Source organism: Suncus etruscus, chromosome 4 (assembly GCF_024139225.1).
Source record: "Suncus etruscus isolate mSunEtr1 chromosome 4, mSunEtr1.pri.cur, whole genome shotgun sequence".
NCBI classification, from domain to species: domain Eukaryota; kingdom Metazoa; phylum Chordata; class Mammalia; order Eulipotyphla; family Soricidae; genus Suncus; species Suncus etruscus.
This window is the reverse complement of record NC_064851.1, coordinates 125,311,162-125,332,479: the sequence shown is the minus strand read 5'-3', so window position 1 is coordinate 125,332,479 and position 21,318 is coordinate 125,311,162. Positions and strand designations below refer to the sequence as shown.

Genomic DNA, 21,318 nt, shown 5'->3' with positions numbered 1-21,318 from the left:
TTCCTGCAATGTTATATGTACTTCTCTGTATTCAAAATAGATTATTCCAAGTCCAATGTAACTTTTCTGGACAACTCAAGAGTCAATTACTCTGACCCTCTACCAAGTTATATAATAATACAGAAATGCTCTCTGGGATTATTAAAATGAACAAGACTAGTTGTAACTAGTAGATACTTACCCTAAATAGCTCCAGAATGCCAGGCATTTTAATATTTTAATGTATAATTCATTTTCTTTAGCGCTAATGAATCTCTTTATGAATTTCTTTTTAATTTAGAATGACTCAATGTTATTTATTAGAATAGGAAAATGTATCATGATGATCTGTGTCAGCCACCAATCCAATGTACTCCAGCCCTTGGATCCGCTCTTATGTTGAGTAGTTTTTTTCTTCTGGATTTTTGGCTAGCCTTTTCTTTCTTTTTTTTTTCCTTTCCTTCCTTCCTTTCCTCTTTTTTTTTTTTTTTTTTTTTTTTTTTGGTTTTTGGTTTTTGGCCACACCCAGCAGCACTCAGAGATTACTCCTGGCTATCTGCTCAGAAATAGCTCCTGGCAGGCATGGGGGACCATATGGAATGCCGGGATTCGTCCTGGGTCAGCTGCTTGCAAGGCAAATGCTGCTGTGCTATCTCTCCGGGCCTAGCCTTTTCTTTCACCGTTAATATTTCTTCTAGTAAAGTGGGTTACATTATTTCCCTTACTGACTTTCAAAAATAAAGACTTATTTTGCAAGTAAGTTCAGAGAACATTTTTCTTTCTAGAGAAAAGGATACTATCCCATGTCTGTTGTTATTGCCACTGGCATTCTATTAACTTCTTAAAAACAAGAGTCATTTTTATGTTCTATGTTAAGCAATCTATCTTTCACTCTCTGTGCAATGGAGGGTAATAAAACAATACAAAAAGAAGGAAAGATGAGAACATCCATCAAGAAACAAAGATGTTTTACCAATTACCAAGAGCCTGTTTCTTAACATAGAAGCCAAATACATATAACTAGATAAAAAGCAATGAATTTTTCCCCACAAAGACAAAACACAAAGGAAAGTACATAAAAACAGGTACTCAGACTATTTCTCCTTTTGCAATACGACAAACTGTAGATGATGACAAACTGTAGATGATGACCTTCTGATAATCTGGTATCAGTGAACAGATGTGGTCTGGAAAGCATTCATTAACCAAAACTGACTTTCTGTCCAATCTCCTAAACTAATTCTTCTGTAAGAAAGTCATTTCAGGTAACTACACACTTTCCTCTTTCACTCAAAAGGATGAGCATATAATTCAAAATATTCCCCTCCACACTCTGTTAGGCTATCAATAGAGATGACTTTCAATATCCACATCAAAAAAAAAAAATAAGCAATTCTAAAACTGTCAGGTTTGATAATAAACATAGAATTTTAAAACACTATATACATTACTGGCTCTTTCCTTCAGAGAATAGACTGTTCACAGAACATACTGTTGACCTATCTAACAGAATTATATGCACAAAACTAAGAAGGTTACAAAGCTTCCTGGGAACTAGTCAGTATCCATTTAGTGACCACTAAGGAAATGGATCCTCAAAGAATGAACTGAATATATTCTCACCAAACAGAACACTGAGTCTATTTTATTCATGTGGAAAAGGAGTCAAAAGGGTACAGATACTTGTTTGAAAACAATGTCAACAAATTCAATACACTGGAGTTTGATTTTTATTTTTTTCAGGACAAGGGAGAAAGAAAGGAAGGTATTATTCATAACATGCCCATGAGAGGGTATTTGATCTAAAACAAGGAAAGGGAATTTAGACTTTAAGTCAAACACATACACAAACACGCACGCACACACGCACACACAGCATTTAACTTTGAGACAGTAATATTCTTTTATCAGGATTGAAAAGTAAAAAATAGTAAAGAGAGAACATGAAACTTATTGATTAAATTCATTTTCCCAAGAGTGATCTTTTAGAAATTTGTCTCTTTAATAATTCCAAACATAGAAAATAAATACACAATTACAGAAAAATATTCAGAGGATTTATATAGAGTCCAGACAGCCAAAATGCCTAATTTCATAAGGCTATGTATATACATATTTCTTGCCCCACAACGAAATTTTGAAATTCTACCTTTAAACCCTATTTAAAAACCTTAGAAATAGTATATCTTATCTGAATCTCTACTTTAAGATCAAGAACATTTTTCTTTTATTTCCATCAAGATTTACAAATTTGTTCATAATATAGTTGTTTCATGAATTCAAAGCTACAACGTAAGTCCCACCGGCAGTGTGACCTTCTCTCAACCAATGTCCCCAATTTCCCAACCATGCCCTAGCCAGGCACAAATTTACTCATTTTTATTCTTACAACAAAATGGCAAATGGAACTATCAGAAAACAGAGCAACAAAAGTCAATTTGTGATAATTATTATATTTCACGATGGTGCTAGCTAATTACTTTGCTTGAGAATTTACTGATCTGGATGATACCAATTGAGCATTCTGTGTTATTGTTTTTACTCACTTAGCTTGGTAGGCTTCTGAAAAACGTTCCTTAAAATTTACTGTGGTCCTCCAGGGCTGTTACTACTGTGAAATTTAGAAGCTTCATGTGGCTGTACATGCGGCTATGCACTCCAGGAGCCATGAAGCCGAATCATTTGTATGTTGGAAGATAGGTTTCTGGCCCTATCCAGAATAGTGAAGAATGTCCACTCTCGCTCTGATAAGGTTGCAGAACTTTCAGCCAGATTAACGTACCTGAGACAATTTGACAGCTTGGTAGCTTCAAGAACTCTTTAATGCACAAATTTTCTAGTTACTCTAAGCCATCAGTCTCAAAGTCAATTTACCTGGGGGTCACAGGAGGCAAAGTCGGGGTGAGGCAGGGCCGCATAAGGGATTTCGCTTACTGAATATTCGCAGTAAAAAATCAATTAGTAAGAAAAAAAATTGCATTAAATATTTGCATACCCCGAACGGAACTGCTCGGGGTATGTGAATGTTTAATGCGATATTTTTCTTACTAATGCGATTTTTATTACGATTATTCGGTAAGCAAATAATCGCGAATACTGCGATATTTGAAGGCTCGCCGCGGGCCTCAAAATGTACGGAGGGCCGCAAACGGCCCGCGGGCCACGAGTTTGAGACCCCTGATCTAAGCCCATGATTTATACTTAATATCATCATCAACATCATAGTAAGTAGCCCACAAAATATAAATTTTCATCTGTACTTCTCACATACCAACTTATTATAAAGGTTATAAATAAATGTGCAATAGTAAAATTTTTCCAGTTTCTTTCATGTATCTGCTCTTGTCTCCTTTGTCCAACAAAAATAATGCTTAAAAATATGTAAGACACATTCTGGCAAAAGATACACACATTTGTCATAAAATAAAACAAAAAAATTCTGAGCTGGGATCCTTAACAATAGTCAAAATTAAAAAAAAAGAGAAAAGAATAATTTCAGGGGGGTTGGGCTATTTGTTTCATTGCAGATTTGACTGATGTACAATTTGCATCACATATATACATATATGTTTATATATATGTGTGAAAGTGACTTATATCTACCTTTTCATTATTTTGAGTGCTCAGATTCCTACTGCTTTAAAAGTATAGGGGCCGGCGAGGTGGCGCTAAAAGTAAGGTTTCTGCCTTGCTAACCAAGAAAGGACTGCGGTTTGATCCCCCAAGTCCTATATGGTCCCCCAAGCCAGGGGCAATTTCTGAGCACTTAGCCAGGAGTAACCCCTGAGCATCAAACAGGTATGGCCCGAAGAAAAAAAAAAAAAAAAGCTAGAGAAAAAAATGATAGGAATTCTGCACTGGTGAAGAGGGGAGTTCATTTTATGACTGAAACTACAATCATGTAATCATGCTGTTTAAATAAAGATATTATTTTTAAAAATAAAGAAAAAAAAGAAAAGTGAGTACAGGGGTTAAGGCATTTGTCTTGCATGCAACCAATCTCTTGGTTTGATCCTGGGTACTACATATGGTCTCTTTAACATCACCAGAAACGATTCCTAAGTCAGGAATAAGTCCTAAGTATTGCTGGATGTGGGGCCTTCTACAAAAATACATGTATAACTTTAATAATGAAACAGAAATCATTAGGTATCTATATTGTTATAGAGGTTTAAGGGGTCAAAGACTATTCTATCTTCATCTTGTTTCAGACACTTGTCTTATACTTATCATCTATGTTGAGAACACAGGCAATTCTCAGGAATTATGAAAATATGAAAGACACACTGCAAGTCTCAGTGAGAAATAAGCCCTGATCACAACTCAATGTGGCTCAATGTGGCTCACTCCAAAAAAATAAAAGCCCCAAAACACAAATAAACACCTAATATAATCACACATGATTTTTATTTTCCTTCTTTTGTTTTTAGGACTTTTTTGTTGTTGTTCGCTTGTTTAGTTTTTTTTTTTTTTTTTTTGGGGGGAGGGGGCCACACCCAGTGACACTCAGGGGTTACTCCTGGATATGCGCTCAGAAATTGCTCCTGGCTTGGGGGGATCGGACTGCGGTCCATCCTAGGCTAGTGCTTGCTGCTTTGGCCCCTTGTTTTTTGGTCTTGTTTTCTTATTTTGTTTTGGTGTTAGTGTTTGGGCCTACATCTGATGTTTAGCAGTTACTTCTTTCTCTATATTCAGGAAACCTGCTGATATTGCTGAGTTGGAGATGAAATGATAGGGATTGAGGGGACTAAAATTGACCCAGGCAAGTGCTCTACACGCCTAGCAAGTGCCCTACTCACTATACCTTGATGGCGAGCCCAAGATACGGTGCCAGCGGTGGCGCGAGAAGGCCTTGCAGCTGGCACGTGGGAAGGGTTCCGCAATTAAGATATGCGGCGAGGCAGGAGGCTTTGCAGCTTACCTGGCAACAGGGCCTGTCTGGCCATTGGGAGGACCGGGCATTGTGCAGCAGTTAGGGCACTTCGGCTCAAAAAGGTTAGTCATCACTTGCGTGCCTATACTATCTCCCTGGTCTTAATCATACTTTTAAAATAAAAACTGTATGCTATATCTTTAATGACTTTTAAGTTTCACAAAATAATTTTCATAAACTAAATAAATAAGGAAAATACTGATTGGCTAGACTATTTATAATCTTAAATCTGAGTAAATGAGTAAATGATATAATGAACAATAAAGAAAGAGCATGAAAGAAGGTACCATAGGCTTCTCTATTAGTTATCAATTGATAAATCAGCAGGCCAAGCCAAAAAAAAAAAAAAAAAAAAAAAAACAGAAGAAATGGTACAGTGGGTAAGGAGTTTGCTTTGCATGTGGCCTACCCAAGTCCAGTCACTTACATCCCTGAGCATTGCTGGGTGTGGCCAGAAAACCAAACAAAATAAACCACTCAGTGCCCCCCTAAAAATTAGCCTTCTTTAAGTGAATAAAAGCCCTAATTTTATTAATAGTAAAGAAAAGTAAAGAGTGGGGTTGAAAAAAGTTAATAAATAAGTCAAAATAGCCTCTCTTAGTAGCATAATTTCTAATATCTTTTGTTTTTCAGAATTTTTCTGGTTTAATTTCCACAATAGGTATTTTTAAACTAGTAAAAAAAAGAGACCAAAATAAAAGTTTTGAAGTCCTAATTATAACTGATAAAATGGCTCATCAATAAAATTTAGTCTGTTTAAAATTTTCATATTCTAGTTTTCTACAATATTATCAGCACCAATAACAAAACTTACCTCCAACTCCTTTTAGCTGAGAGCCTACGACTTAAGAAATATAATCGAGGGCCGGAGCAGTGGCACAAGCAGTAAGGCGTCTGCTTGTAAGTAAGTACTAGCCTAGAACAGACCACACTTCAATTCCTGGTGTCCCACATGGTCCCCCAAGCCAGGAGCTATTTCTGAGCGCATAGCCAGGAGTAACCCCTGGGTGTCAATGGGTATGCCCCCCACCAAAAAAATAACAAAAATGTTTAAGTCCTAATGAGAACCTAGTCATTAAAAAATAAAACCAGGTGGCGGAGCGATAGCACAGTAGATAGGTCATTTGTCTTGAATGCAACTGACCCACCTACAATCTCAGGAATCCCATATGCCCCTCCCCCATACTTCTCAGGAATAATTTCTGAGTAAGGAGCCAGAAGTAATCCCTGACCTCCATCAGATTCCCTCCCCCAAAAAAGAGCCAAAACAAACAAAATCAAACCAATTGATTTTTTTTTTTTTTGGATCACACCCAGCAGCGCTCAGGGGTTACTCCTGGCAGGCTCAGGGGAACATATGGGATGCCAAGATTTGAACCACCATCCTTCTGCATGCAAGGCAAATGCCCTACCTCCATGCTATCTCTCTGGCCCCAAACCAATTGATTTTACAATTTTGTGGACTATCAGTTTTGCTCTTTGTCTCATCTATACAAGTGTAGGTTTATCACCTCCACATTTTCTTTTTAAATCTCTCAAATGTGCGGGACTGAGCAATATAGCACAGAAGGGAGGTACTTTCCTTGTACCTAGCTGACCCAGGTACAATCCCCAGCAATCCTTATGTTCCCCCAACACCCTGTCCCCCAGAGAAATTTCTAAATGCCGACCAGGAAGAAGCCCGAGCCCTGCTCAGCATGGCCCAAAAATGCCCACCCCGCCAAAAAAAGATCTCTCATATGTGGAAAAAAAAGAAACAGAATAGAGGAATAACAAACGGCCAATATCATCAGAACTGGAGGTTTTGTCTATAGAACTGAGCTTACATGAGGGGGCCATTCGAACCTTAGTGGAGGAAAACAGGCACTCAGGAGACAGGCATAGTATTGGATCGATGATTAATATCTTAAGGTTGAAGAGATAACAGATGGGTTAAGGTTCTTGCAGGCATATAACTGACCTGTTTGATCTCTATTATCATATAAGCTCCCCTGGAGCACTGCCAAGAGCCATCCTTGAACACAGAACCAGAAGCTCTGATGAGCACCACTAAGTGTGGCCCCAAAACAAACAAAACAAAAATATCCCCCAATATAAATCTACCCATATTAAAACTTGATACAGTAATATGGCCAAAAGTTTGGATGAATTACTTTAATTCCTTAAATTTCTTCATAAAATACCTTTGTATATTATTGCTTTGTAATATATTTGCTAAAGTGCCCAAATGGTGGATCACTTTACTGTAACTCTAAGAACAGGCTGTTGTTTTTTAAAATGTTGTAAAAAAAAAAAAAACCAGCACCCCTATCTGCCTCTCTTCTATGCTGTGCTGCATTTTCGGCCTGATTTCATCCTGTGTATGGCTCATCTGGGGAAGGCCCACCTTCCCCTGAGCCTTCCTTGGAGGTGAGTCGACACGCCCAGAAAGGGAGTAGCCACTGAACTCTGCTGGATCTCAGATGCCAGCACCCCTATCTGCCTCTCTTCTGCGCTGTGCTGCATTTTCGGCCTGATTTCATCCTGTGTGTGCCTCATCAGCTGATGGCCTGCCTTTCCCTGAGCCCTCCATGGAGGTGACTCGACACACCCAGAAAGGGAGGAGCCAGAAGAGCACAGCCATTCCGCTCCCCTTCCCGACCTTGCACATCATTTAGCCAAGGAATACAACCACAATACACAGAAAAACCCACAATACAAGTGTGACAATGGGGAAACAACGCAGGCCAGCGCCAGACATAGAGAATGAAGATGGCAACTCTGATGACTTGAACATGACCAACCAACTAGTCAGTCTCTCAGAAAAGGAATTTAGAGTTGCAATATGGAAGATATTCAAAGAACTCAAAGTATAGAAGAGGACACTAATAAGAATCAAGAGAATATGAAGATAGAAATGAGAAAACTCCAAACTGAAATTTCAGGTCAAATAATGGGTCTGAAAAACTCAGTAGATGAATTGAAGAAAAAAATGGTTGAGCTTTTCCATGGGTTAACAGCAGCGGAGGATAGAATTAGTACACTGGAAGATGAGATGAATAACAACTCCATACAGCAGAAGAAATTGAAAAAAGCCTCAAAGCAAATGATCAAACAATGAAAAAATTACTCAAAGAATGGGAACAGATGAAAATAGAAGTGTATGATAAGCTCAACAGAAACAACTTCAGAATCATTGGAGTCCCAGAGACTCAGGAAGAAAATCTCCAGCAAGAATCAACAGTCAAGAACATCATTAAAGAGAAACTACCAGAGCTAATGAATACATGCGATCAAATCCTACATGCCTGAAGAGTACCAACTAAAAGAGACCCCAGAAAAAAACACCCCAAGACACATCCTAGTCACAATGACGAATCCCATAGATAGAGACAGAATTCTGAAAGCAGCAATATCGAAAAGAGAAATTACATTCAAGGGAACATCCTTGAGATTTACTGCAAAATTGTCACCAGAAACACTCAAGGCCAGAAGGCAGTGGTGGGACATAGTGACAAAACTCAATAAAATAAATGCTTCGCCTAGAATACTGCACCCAGCAAAACTCACTTTCAGGTTTGAAGGAACAATACATAGTTTCACGGACAAACAACACCTTGAAACTTTACAGACTCAAAACCATTCTTAAAAGAAAAACTGAATGGCATACTTTAAGACAAGGCTTACCAACAGACACACCAAACTTTGATATAAAGATGGCACTAACTCCCAGGACAATTCTTTCTCTCAATGTCAATGGACTAAATGCACCAGTTAAGACGCACAGAGTGGCTAAATGGATCAAAAAACTCAATCTAACCTTCTGCTGCCTACAAAAAGGCACCTGAATAGTCAGAACAAACATAGACTCAAAATAAAAGGCTGGAGGAAAATCATCCAAGCAAACAACACCCATAAAAAAGCAGGAGAGGCCATACTAATATCAGATGATGCAAACTTTATACTTAGGAAAGTTGTAAGGGACAAAGATGGACATTTTGTATTAATCAAGGGATACTTACAGCAGGAAGAAATCACTCTGCTAAACATATATGCACCAAATGACGGGCCAGCAAAATATTTAATACAACTGTTGACAAATCTGAAAAATAATATCAATAACAACACAATAATTGTGGGAGACCTCAACACGGCATTGTCAACACTTGACAGGTCAACCAGACTGAAACCCAACAAGAATATACTAGACCTGAACAGAGAAATGAAAGAAAGAGGCCTAGCAGATATGTACAGGACACTCCACCCCCAGAAACCTGGATAAACATTTTTCTCTAATGTACATGGGACATTCTCCAGGATAGACTACAAGATATCACACAAAACATACCGGGCGGTGGCGCTAAAGGTAAGGTGCCTGCCTTGCCTGCGCTAGCCTCGGACGGACCGCGGTTCGATCCCCCGGCGTCCCATATGGTCCCCCAAGCCAGGAGCGACTTCTGAGCGCATAGCCAGGAGTAACCCCTGAGCGTCACAGGGTGTGGCCCAAAAACCAAAAAAAAAAAAAAAAAAAAAAAAAAAAAAAAAAAAAAAAACAACATACCTCCATAATATCAAGAGGATAGAAATTTTGCAGGCTACCTTTGCTGACCACAAAGCCCTGAAATTATATGAGAACTACAAAGGGACACAGAAGAAAAACTTAAATACCTGGAAGTTAAACAGCCTCATACTGAATAACCAGTGGGTCCAAGATAAAATCAAAGAGGAAATCAAAACCTTCCTGAAAACAAATGACAATGGAGACACAAACTATCAGAACCTATGGGACACAGCAAAAGCTGTACTGAGAGGAAAATTTATAGCTTTGCAAGCACACATCAGGAAAGAAGAAGGGGCATACCTGAAGAGCTTAATGACGCAGCTCATAGAATTAGAAAGTGCTCAACAAAAGGACCCAAAAATAGGGAGGCAGAAGGAAATACAAAGCTGAGAGCAGAAATCAATGAAGTGGAAACCCGAAAAGCAATCCAAAAGATCAACGAAAGCAGAAGTTGGTTCTTTAAAAAAAATAAACAAGATGATAAACCATTGGCAAAACTCACAAAGAAAGAAAGAGAGAGAAACTTGATAACTCATATTAGGAATGAAAAAGGAGAGATCACTACTGATATGGTAGAGATTCAAATGGTAATGAAAAACTACTTTGATAAACGCTATAACACTTAAAATGAAAACCTGGAAGAAATGGATAAATTCTTGGACTTTCATAATCATTCACAGTTGAATGAAGAGGATGTAGCATAACTAAACACACCCATTACTATTGAGGAAATTAAGACAGTAATCAAATGTCTGCCCAAAAATAAAAGCCCAGGCCCAGATGGATTTACTAATAAATTCTTTCAAACCTTTCAAGAGAAACTACTACTAATCCTGGCAAGACTCTCCCATAAAATAGAAAAAACAGGAAAACTTCTAAATAGCTTTTTATGAAGCCAACATCACCTTGATACCTAAACCAGACAGAGATGCTACAAAAAAAGAAAATTACAGACCAATATCGCTGATGAACACAGATGCAAAGATCCTCAACAAAATCCTGGCAAATAGGATTCAATGCCTCATTAAGAAGATCATCCACTAAGATCAAGTAGGTTTCATGCCAGGAATGCAGGCTGATTTAACATCCATAAATCTATCAACATAATACACAACATCAACAAGAAAAATAAAAATCACATGATAATATCAATAGATGCAGAGAAAGCATTTCAGAAGGTCCAACACCCATTCTTGACCAAAACTCTCAGCAAGATGGGAATGGAAGGAACCTTTCTCAATATAGTTAAGGCCATCTACCACAAGCCAGAGGCAAATATTGTCCTCAATGGAGAAAAACTGAAAGCCTTTCCTCTAAATTCTGGCACAAGACAAGGCTGTCCTCTCTCACCTCTCCTATTCAACATAGCACTGGAAGTACTCGCTATAGCGATTAGGCAAGAAAAAGATATTAAGGGAATCCAGATAGGAAAGGAAGAAGTCAAGCTCTCATTGTTTGCAGATGACATGATACTCTACTTAGAAAACCCTAAAGACTCTATCAAAAAGCTTCTAGAAACAATAGACTCATATAGCAAGGTGGCAGGTTACAAAATTAACACACAAAAATCAATGGCCTTTCTATACACCAATAGTAATAAGGAAGAAATAAACATTAAGAAAACAACCCCATTAACAATAGTGCCAAACAAACTCAAATATCTTAAAATCAACTTGATTAAAAATGGGAAGGACCTATACAAAGAAAACTATAAAATTCTGCTCCAAGAAATAAGAGAGGACACGCGTAAATGGAAGCACATACCCTGCTCATGGATTGGCAGGATTAACATCATTAAAATGGCAATACTCCCCAAAGCATTGTACAGATTTAATGCAATCCCTCTAAAGATATCCATGACATTCTTCAAAGAAGTGGATCAGGCACTTTTGAAATTCATTTGGAACAATAAACACCCTCAAATAGCTAAAGCAATCATTGGGAAAAAGAATATGGGAGGAATTACTTTCCCCAACTTTAAAATGTACTACAAAACAATAGTTATCAAAACAGCATGGTATTGGAATAAAGACAGGCCCTCAGATCAGAGGAATAGGCTTGAATACTCAGAGAATGTTCCCCAGACATACAATCACCTAATATTTGATAAAGGAGCAAGAAATCCTAAATGGAGCAAAGAAAGCCTCTTCAACAAGTGGTGTTGGCACAACTGGCTAGCCACTTGCAAAAAATTAAACTTAGACCCCAGCTAACATCATGTACGAAGGTTAAATCCAAATGGATGAAAGACCTCGATATCAGACCCGAAACCATAAGATATATAGAACAACACATAGGTAAAACACTCCAGGCTATTGAGACTAAAGGCATCTTCAAGGAGGAAACTGCACTCTCCAAGCAAGTGAAAGCAGAAATTAACAGATGGGAATATATTAAACTAAGAAGCTTCTGCACCTCAAATGAAATAGCGCCCAGGACACAAGAGCTCCCCACTCAGTGGGAATAACTATTCACCCAATACCCATCAGATAAGGGGCTAATCTCCAAAATATACAAGGCACTGACAGAACTTTACAAGAAAAAAACATCTAATCCCATCAAAAAATGGGGAGAAGAAATGGACACTTTGACAAAGAAGAAATACATATGGCCAAAAGACACATGAAAAAATGCTCCACGTCACTAGTCATCAGGGAGATGCAAATCAAAACAACTATGAGGTACCACCTCACACCCCAGAGATTGGCACACATCAGGAAGAATGAGAGCAAGCAGTGTTGGCGGAGATGTGGAGAGAAAGGAACTCTTATCCACTGCTGGTGGGAATGCTGTCTAGTTCAACCTTTATGGAAAGCAATATGGAGATTCCTCCAAAAACTGGATATCGAGCTCCCATACGACCCAGCTATACCACTCCTAGGAATATACCCTAGGAAGACAAAAATACAATACAAAAATCCCTTCCTTATACCTATATTTATTGCAGTACTATTTACCATACCAAGACTCTGGAAACAGCCAAGATACCCCTCAACAGATGAATGGCTAAAGAAACTGTGTGGTACATATACACAATGAAATATTATGCAGCTGTCAGGAGAGATGAAGTCATGAAATTTTCCTATGCATGGATGTATATGGAATCTATTATGCTGAGTGAAATAAGTCAGAGAGAGAAAGAAAGATGCAGCATGGTCTCACTCATCTATGGGTTTTAAGAAAAATGAAAGACATTTTTGCCATAATAATTTTCAGGCACAAAAGAGAAAAAAGCTGAAAGTTACAGCTCACCTCATGAAGCTCACCGCAAACAGGGATGAGTTTAGTTAGAGAAATAACTATGTTTTGAACTATCCTAATAATGAGAATGTATGAGGGAAATAGAAAGCCTGTCTAGAGTACAGGCGGGGGTTGGGTGTGGAGGAGGGAGATTTGGGACATTGGTGACGGGAATGTTGCACTGGTGATGGGTGGTGTTCTTTACATGACTGAAACCCTAATATAATCATGTATATAATAAAGTTGGTTAAATAAATTTAAAAAAATTTAAAAAAAGCTTTTAACTTCTGCAATATCACTCAATGTTCTCTTTAATACATGCCTAGTAAGATAATAGATAAAATGAATCTGGTAGTAGACTTTTTAATAGAATTAAAATAATATTTAACTATACTGGATATATGTGTATATTATTCAAGGTATCTGAGGTTTATTAAAGATTTCATCTGTAAGAAACCTCATATCTTCCATAGCTGCAGATGATATCATTCATTATGCTAAAGATTTCTCTACTGCCATTAAAACTGTTTAATTTTTCCAGATATGCTATTTAAAGATGGACTCTGTCAACTTAATTCAATGAGATGGTAGTAGGTAAATAGATCTAAACCATCTCTGCAAACCACTGTAATCCTGTCTCTCTTATTAAAGGAGAGTTCTGGAAAAGTAACAGGGGACTCTTCATAATGAGATCATAGCTGTATAAGACACATGCTTAGGTTGGTTTCCTCTTTATTTCAAACTACAGAAATAATTTACTAAAAAGTAGAAACCAAAAATATCTTAGTAGAGCTTCCAGGATCAAAATTTAGCTCTGGCATAGTATAGCCTATGTCTCATGAAAGAGGAAAGAGCTCCATTTTGGAGCTACAGCTTGGAGTTGTAGCTTGAAGGGCTACTGACTCTGATCTGAGGCCCCTTGGGTGGGTTCTTTAATCAAATAAATCTCAGTTTTCTTTTTATAAAATGAAAAAAAAATGTTGTAAAAATACATGAATTCGTTATACAGAAGAGAGCATTATTATCATTTACTTCAGAATATTCTGTAAAAAAAATCAATTTTCACTTCATTTCCTTTAAGCAACATACATACATACATACATACATACATACATACATACATACATACATACAATTTGGCTAATAAAAATATAACATGAGAGATACTGGCAATTCATTTTTTGTAGCTAATTACACAAAGAAGTCAAAAATTAAGAATATAAACTTCAATCTTACATAGCATACTTAGCATAACAATAAAGAATGACACATCACCCAGAACCATTTCTAACAGCTCTAACTTAAAGTATTCCTTTTAAATTCCTCTCAAATCCCCTTTATCAATGTTTAATCTTTTAAATTTAGCTTTGCATATAATCCTTCCTCCATAATTCCATCAGAAAGAATTCGTTAGAAGAAAACTGACATGAGCAGAAAAATACTTTGGAATGTATTTCACCTAAGTGTTATTTCACTTATGTAACAAGAAGATGTACTACTTGTTTATATGATTAAAATGCTTAGCACGTCACTTCCAATAATGTTCTCAAAAAGAACAATTAATGAACTCGATGGTGTGAGCAATGAAAACTTAGTTATCTTTCCATCTAAGCCAAGTCTGGTGCAAGATGCTTCTTAAATCAAGATTAACATATATTGCTCCTTCAGGAATTGGAGTCCCCATGAGCATTAGGCCAAAGTCCTTTTGCAGCCAAACAGCCAAAACATCCTCTCCTGGAAAATTCATTTCAAATTGGGAGACAGTTTCTTGTTAACAACTTAAAGGCAAGTTAAACTTTGCCTTTTAAGACATAAAAGTGAATCTAAAAGTAGTGCTGCATTAAATGAGTCTAACACATGGAAAAGGCAGCCACTGAGAGAAGGAAAGGTCAGAAGGAGGACAGAGAAGACAGCGGTAGTCTTGGTCAGCATTTCTAATATGCTTCTCTTACTTCGAACGCAATCTCTCATCTGGTCAGAGACCACTCCAAGAATGCTATCGTTGCTCAGGGCTTTGTTCAAGGAAGAATGAAAGGCTATAGACCATAGCATGTTTGAGACTTTATTTTTCTGTGTTACTTAAAATTTTCATTGCATTTAAATGTCATCATATTGTCACTGTTTTAAAATAGTTTTATTTCTCCAATGCATGCTATCTTGATTCAAGAACAGAATCATCTAACCTTCTATTAATGGGAAAAATCATAACTGATTTATCACAAATTAATTCTAACAGGATGAGAAGTTGTCTTCTCTCTATAATAATTAGGCAAATTCAACCTATTTATAAGGCTTTTTCTCTACAAATGTTTCCCTTCTCAGTGTCTCAGTTAAAAATGCACAGCATAAACCCTAACTTCAATGTGAACAGAAGATTTATTTTCTTCCAACATGGGCAAATTGAAAACAATGTTAAAAGTCATTTACTTTCACACAACCTAAAATAATACTATTAGCACTGCAGGGAAAAATGAGGCTCCAAATTACAAAGGTCAGTTAAGTAAAAGAGGGCAAAAACAGCAGAACTCAGATGCTATGAAGAAAAACAAAAATAGATCCAATGCAGCATTTTGAAAATAAAGATCAATGAAAACAGCTACACAATATCATATCAGTGAGCCTATTATTTTCTATAGTTATGAGAGACAGCTTCTTTTCTAGTCTATTTTCCTTGCTGGCTCTCAATATTTTCCTTATTAAAAAGCAATATTTAAGCCAATTTTTCTTCACTATCTGAAGTAAAAGAAAATATGATGCCTCAATTAAAAAGTACTTAGCAATCAGAGTAAAAATATGGTGATAAAAAATATAAACACTGTAACAAGGATGAGACACTATCGAGATTTTTAACTATTGATCTAAGTAATAAAGGCAGCAGGTTGTTGCCAATCAAAACTACTTGTATAAAGTAATATAAATGCCCTTGCTTGCATAATAGTGAAGGTCTTCAAAACAATCAAAGGGTAGAATGAGGCACAAAAAATATTAATCAAACCATTAAAAAAGAAAACTAGAGTAAAATGAATCTACCATTGTACTTGCTACAGTTCTTAGAAATCTTATATAGAACAATCTTACTGCTTATAATTATGACAGTTGAAAATTAATGAGACAGGTAATATATCAAATTAATAGCAGAAACAGCACATTCACATTCACTGAGAATACCTAGCAGAAAAAAATAAATTCAGTACAGGAAGTTTATAACAGCAGACTGGTAGTTCCAGTGAAAAATTCCTTTGGTTGCTCTCTTTTCTTACCTGTAAGAACTGCTTTTGCTGAGGGATCGGCCAGGTCCAAGGCTGATTTACCATCAGTGTTCCGAATGTTTGGATCAGCTCCGTGCTGCAGCAGCACTGTGCAGGGAAAGCAGAAACAGTATCTTACCTCCGGGACACAAAGATTATTTACTGGTAAGTGTCGCCTCGGCATGGTGTAGGCATAAACATACATTGCACAGTTTATTTTCTTTTTCAAGAGAAAAAGTAGAGGAGGAAAGGGGAAGGGGAAAAAGCACTGCAGCAAAGGACTGTCTCTCGAGTAAACCGAAGTTGGCAACTTATGGTACAGTAGGGTCACATGACTTCACATCATAAACATGAAACTCAAAAAATCTGGCATTGGACACTTTTGTTTTGCCTTCTTCCAGAAAGCAGGATGAGAAGCTGTGCTGCTCACAGCCTCGTTCTGTGAAAAAAGCCATGAGTAGTCCTATCTTTACCACCACTGTGGTGGCTTGTTGGCTGCTGCTGCTTTACTGCTCGATTGTCCGAACACTTCCTCTACTCTGCAATACTTGTATGCCTTTTAATGGCTCACTGCTTACATATGAAGCTCTCCATAACCGACTGGCTTGCTTCCAAGAAATTTAATAGATGTAGTACAGCATGCAACTCTGGTCTTCTGCAACTGAACTGGGATAAAAAGAAAAAGAAAAAGAAAAAAGGGGGGAAGGGAGGGGAAGGGGAAAGAAGGAGAAGAGGAAATTGAAAGAGATGGATGGGGAAAGGGAATGGGAAGGGGAAGGAGAAAAGGAAGGGGGAGGGGAGAGGAAGGAGAAGGGGAAAGGGGAAAGGGGAAAGAAGGAGGGGAGGGGAAAAGAAGGGGAGGGGAGGGAACAAAAGGAATGGAAGGGAATGGAAGGGAGGGAAGGAAATTTTTGAAGCTAAATATTCAATCACTATCTACGAATAAAAGTTGTCCATGCTGTATTAAGTTTCTCCAGGAACTAGTTACAGGGAAATCTTAAATATGGAGACCACTATTAATATAGTACACACACACACACACACACACACACACACACACACATACACACACACATTTATTTGCTATCTATTTAAGTAAAATCCAGATACTAAAATTATTGAGCCATCTGGTACGTGTATACATAGAGAAAAGCTATCGAATAATACCAGCCACCAATGTTTAATAAATTAAAATATCAATCTGAGTTTTATGAACAGTTCAATGAGAAGCATTCTAACAAGTTTAGTAATGTTTTAGTATATTACTGAAGAGAACCAAGTTGCTACCCTTTACTACAAATACTAAATTTAAATAACTCAAAGGCATGTTATATAATGTCTCAAAACACCTGAGTCACTCCTGTTGATGAATCCCAATTTTTCATTCATTACAGTTCAGTACTAAATAAAACCAATCATTTTGGACTATTAGAAAGACAATCTTCAGATATTACTAAATAATTCTGCTACTTCTCGAGCACTTCTGCATTTAATTCATAAGCCATAAAGTTAAAGATTGTGTTGAAATAAACAAAAGCACAGCCTTATCTGGAAGTAGAACACCACTGGTGGGCCACTGGACACCAGAATCTCCTATTAAATCTTTGGTACTTTCCAAAGTGAAATAATAAAAACCAACAATGGCCTGAGAAGACGCTACGAATTTTGTGCAAGACTATTATTTCATAACTGAACATAAGCAATGCTTAAAATTATTTTCCAAATGTTTACAAATTGCTTCAAGAGTAAATCAAAGCAGTAAGTACCACTATATCAAACACGGTGATTCTTTCCTCATACGCTTTCATAGCAATTTTTTTATATCCTGGAAGAAATTCCTACATGAAAATTAGACCTGTAAATAGCCTTTCTTGTGAAATAGAAACATATATCAACTATAAAGCTGACAGCTATTAAAATTTTCTTCCTTTTGTTGCTGTGGATCTCACAAGGAAAGCAAAGCAAAACAAAACAAAACAAAACAAAACAAAACAAAATAAGCAGAACTTTAGAACCTACTTTAGACCTTTAAAATCTACTTTTTGAAAGTAGGTTTTTGTCAAAAACAAAAAGTATAATGGGTCCCTTCATTTTGTAGCTTAATGAGTTAGTACAAAGAAAACACACAAAATCTTACTATTCCTCCAAAAGTTCCTCAAATCTTTGTGTGTATGTAACTAGTTTCTGACACTATCTTTTTGCTGCTTTATACATGAACTCTGCCATTTTCGTGGCAATCTTTCAGCAGAAATACTTTTCCTGAAGTATGTCCGAGCCACAACTAATTCTTTGCTTGGACTGGCCAGAAACATTTACTTCAGAGCAACAGGGCAGAGGCTGAATTTTTCACACCAGATGCTCACTGCTAGTGACAAAATCCCCATTAGAAAATAATTAAATAATTTTAAATTTTCTAGATAAGATTAAATTCAAGAATCTAAGGAAGAAAGGAATTTATAAGCAGGCAAGAAGAAATCTAAACTTGACTATTTTTGGTTTTTGGGCCACACCCGGTGACCCTCACGGGTTATTCCTGGCTATGTACTCAGAAATCGCTCCTGGCTTGGGGACCATATGGGATGCCAGGGGATCCAACTGCAGTCCATCCTAGGTTAGCACGGGTAAGGTAGATGCCTTATTCCTTGCGCCACTGCTCCAGCCCCTAAACTTGACTTTTATAAAGGTCAATGTAAATAAGATTTATATGAGAAAAAGTGGCATGCAAAACAGTAACAAAACAGTAATAATAATGATTACTGACAATATTTAAAACACATTTTAAAACATATAGATTACTTGTACTCAGCTTTCCCACTAATTACTAATTCAGTGTTATGCCCTAAAGCCAGAATCATCAGAACTTTATTTTTCCAAAAAAGACCAGATAGAGAGTATCTTTAACTTTGAGGACTAACTACTACATCAATGGTTTTTAACCTCTGGTCCACAAACAACTGATGGTCCACAATGATTTGTCACTCTGGTTATTTTAAATATAACTATATAATTTTCATGCATAGAGTTCTCAGTATACTTAGAATTGAGCTGTCATAGACCCAGCAATTCCACTTTGGGACATCTACCCTAAGACAATAAAAGAACAAACAAGGGGCTGAAGCAGTAGCACAGCGGGTAGGGCACTTGCCTTGCATGCAGATGACCTGGGTTCGATACCAGAGATCCCTGAGCCTGCCAGAGTGATTTCTGAACACAGAGCCAGGAGTAATCCCTGAGCGCTGGCAGCTCAATAACAAACATACATTAAAAATGTCATTACTCACTGTAGCACTTAGTACAATAGCTAGAATAAGGAATCAACCTACAGTAGGCATCCAACTATAGATGATGGATTATGAACATGTGGTATAAACATATATACAAATACATATGTATATATGTATACATACACAAAGTAATACTATTGAAGCTGCAAGGAATGATGGAATCATCTAACTTGCTGCAATCTGGATGGAACTGGAAAGTATCATGTTGAGTAAAGTAATCCAAAAGAAGGCAAATAGCAGATGATCTCAATTATTTTTGATATACAGAATAGGCAAGGAAATGTAAAAGGAAGGATGTCTAGATCACCCTTAACCCTAAAGAACAGTGTAATAAAGAAATTGGGAGGGGGGGGGTAAAGGGGGTGCAGGGGTGAAGGGCCCTGAGCATATTCGTGATGTAGGAGAGTGGTATAGCTATAAATCCAAAGCACAAACTCAATGCTGAAAACATGAATCTAAGCTGCAATTACGAAAATTTGAGATAAACCTGTCAAAGTGGCAGACAGGGGATAGGAGATGGGGGTTGGGGGGAGAGGTAAGCAGAAGGGAACATAGGAGGGAAGTCAACACTAAGTGATGGATGTTGGATTATATGGATACGACTCACTTATCAATAAATTTGTAAACCATGGCTCTTTGATTTAAAAAATTATGAGAAATAAATTATAAATAATGACTTTAATTTTTATCTTTAGAGCCCATTACTATTTTCCCTACCTTCACTGGCCCAAAATATAAAAAGGCTTAAGCCACTAGACTACATGGTCTTTATCTCAACTAGTCATCCTGACCAACACCCCATTTACCACAATTACAGGGGTAAAACAGTCACAGATAATATTTAAAGAGCAAAGATTTGATTATGATTTATTTATGGAGACTGAATTTTAAATACTGTATAACTTCCTTGTCAAAATAGTATTACAACTTTTTTTAAGTGTAAAAACAATTCTTAGTTTGCAGATCACAGAAAAATATGAAAACATGAGATAGATTTGAGCCCAAAGACATAGTTTACTAATCTTAACTTTAGGCAATAGCATGGCCTATGAACTGTTTTAGTACCAAAATTCTTTGTAATCCATCTATACTGCAATAACCAGAAAAGTTACAAAGAAAATTTTCTAATTGTAAATACTGTTTCAAAAGTATTCAAAAATATTTAATTTTTCTTATGTTGGATTTTATAATTACAAAATTACCCTGAATTGTGAAAAGGGGAGAAAAAAATGGTCAGCTATCACAGAAAGTCTGAGAGGATCAGGGATACAGTGCAATTTGTCTTGCATGTGTGAGGCTGGGGTTTGATTTCCATTACCCAGGAGTAATGGTGCTGGGAAGGTGATTGATGAGAAATGTTTGGGAAGCACAGAATTGGGGCACATGAACAATGAGTTGGACAAGATAATTGATATGTAGATATTGAGGGTTGGTCTCAAACCCCAATAATGCTTTTTTTGAGTTATAGGCTTGGACACTAAAATCTAAAATCTTTGAGGGGGCAGGGACAGAAATAGTTATTTCATGTAGAACCATTTCCTTTCCCTATACTTCAAATTGAAAAACAAAACTCATTTTTTTTATTTGTCCTTATACTTAACCTAATGATGATAGAACTAAAACTCAAGATAAAAAACAATGAAAGTTGCATGGAATGTATCCTTAATTATTCCCTAATCAATTATACAAATTAAATTTGCTTCACATTATCTTCTATAAATATTTGTATGGATCTTTTTCTAAATCCAGGGAAATAGTATAGACAGGAGGCAAAGGGAACAATAGAATTGGCAGTCAGACTTGAAACTGTACAGAAAGCTCCATTCTGCAGGTTTTAAACTTTGCTCTCCTCAGTTCTAGACTGCTAAAGGCAATAAGATGTGTCTACTAATAAATAATACAATATTAATTCACCCTTATAAAACCAGTATACACTGAGAGCCCACTAATGCAGAGTAAATTCTATTAAAGTAGTATTACCTCTTAACCAAATTTTCTAAAATTGTCAAAGTGTAAAGTAACATTTAAAAGGAAAGCAAGGAAACCGAAATCTGGTTAATCTACATGAATTCCATTTTCTGAACATCTAGAGTC

General features: G+C 36.9%; 1 protein-coding gene across 1 annotated transcript in view; it reads right to left on the bottom strand.

Moving 5' to 3' along the window:
• Positions 1-21,318, bottom strand: part of TNKS (tankyrase) — a 186,793-nt gene that overhangs the window by 119,005 nt on the left and 46,470 nt on the right. The window contains exon 3 of the mRNA XM_049772427.1: positions 15,953-16,048. Within this exon, the coding sequence (XP_049628384.1) occupies positions 15,953-16,048 (96 nt within the window). The remainder of the gene's footprint in view (positions 1-15,952; positions 16,049-21,318) is intronic.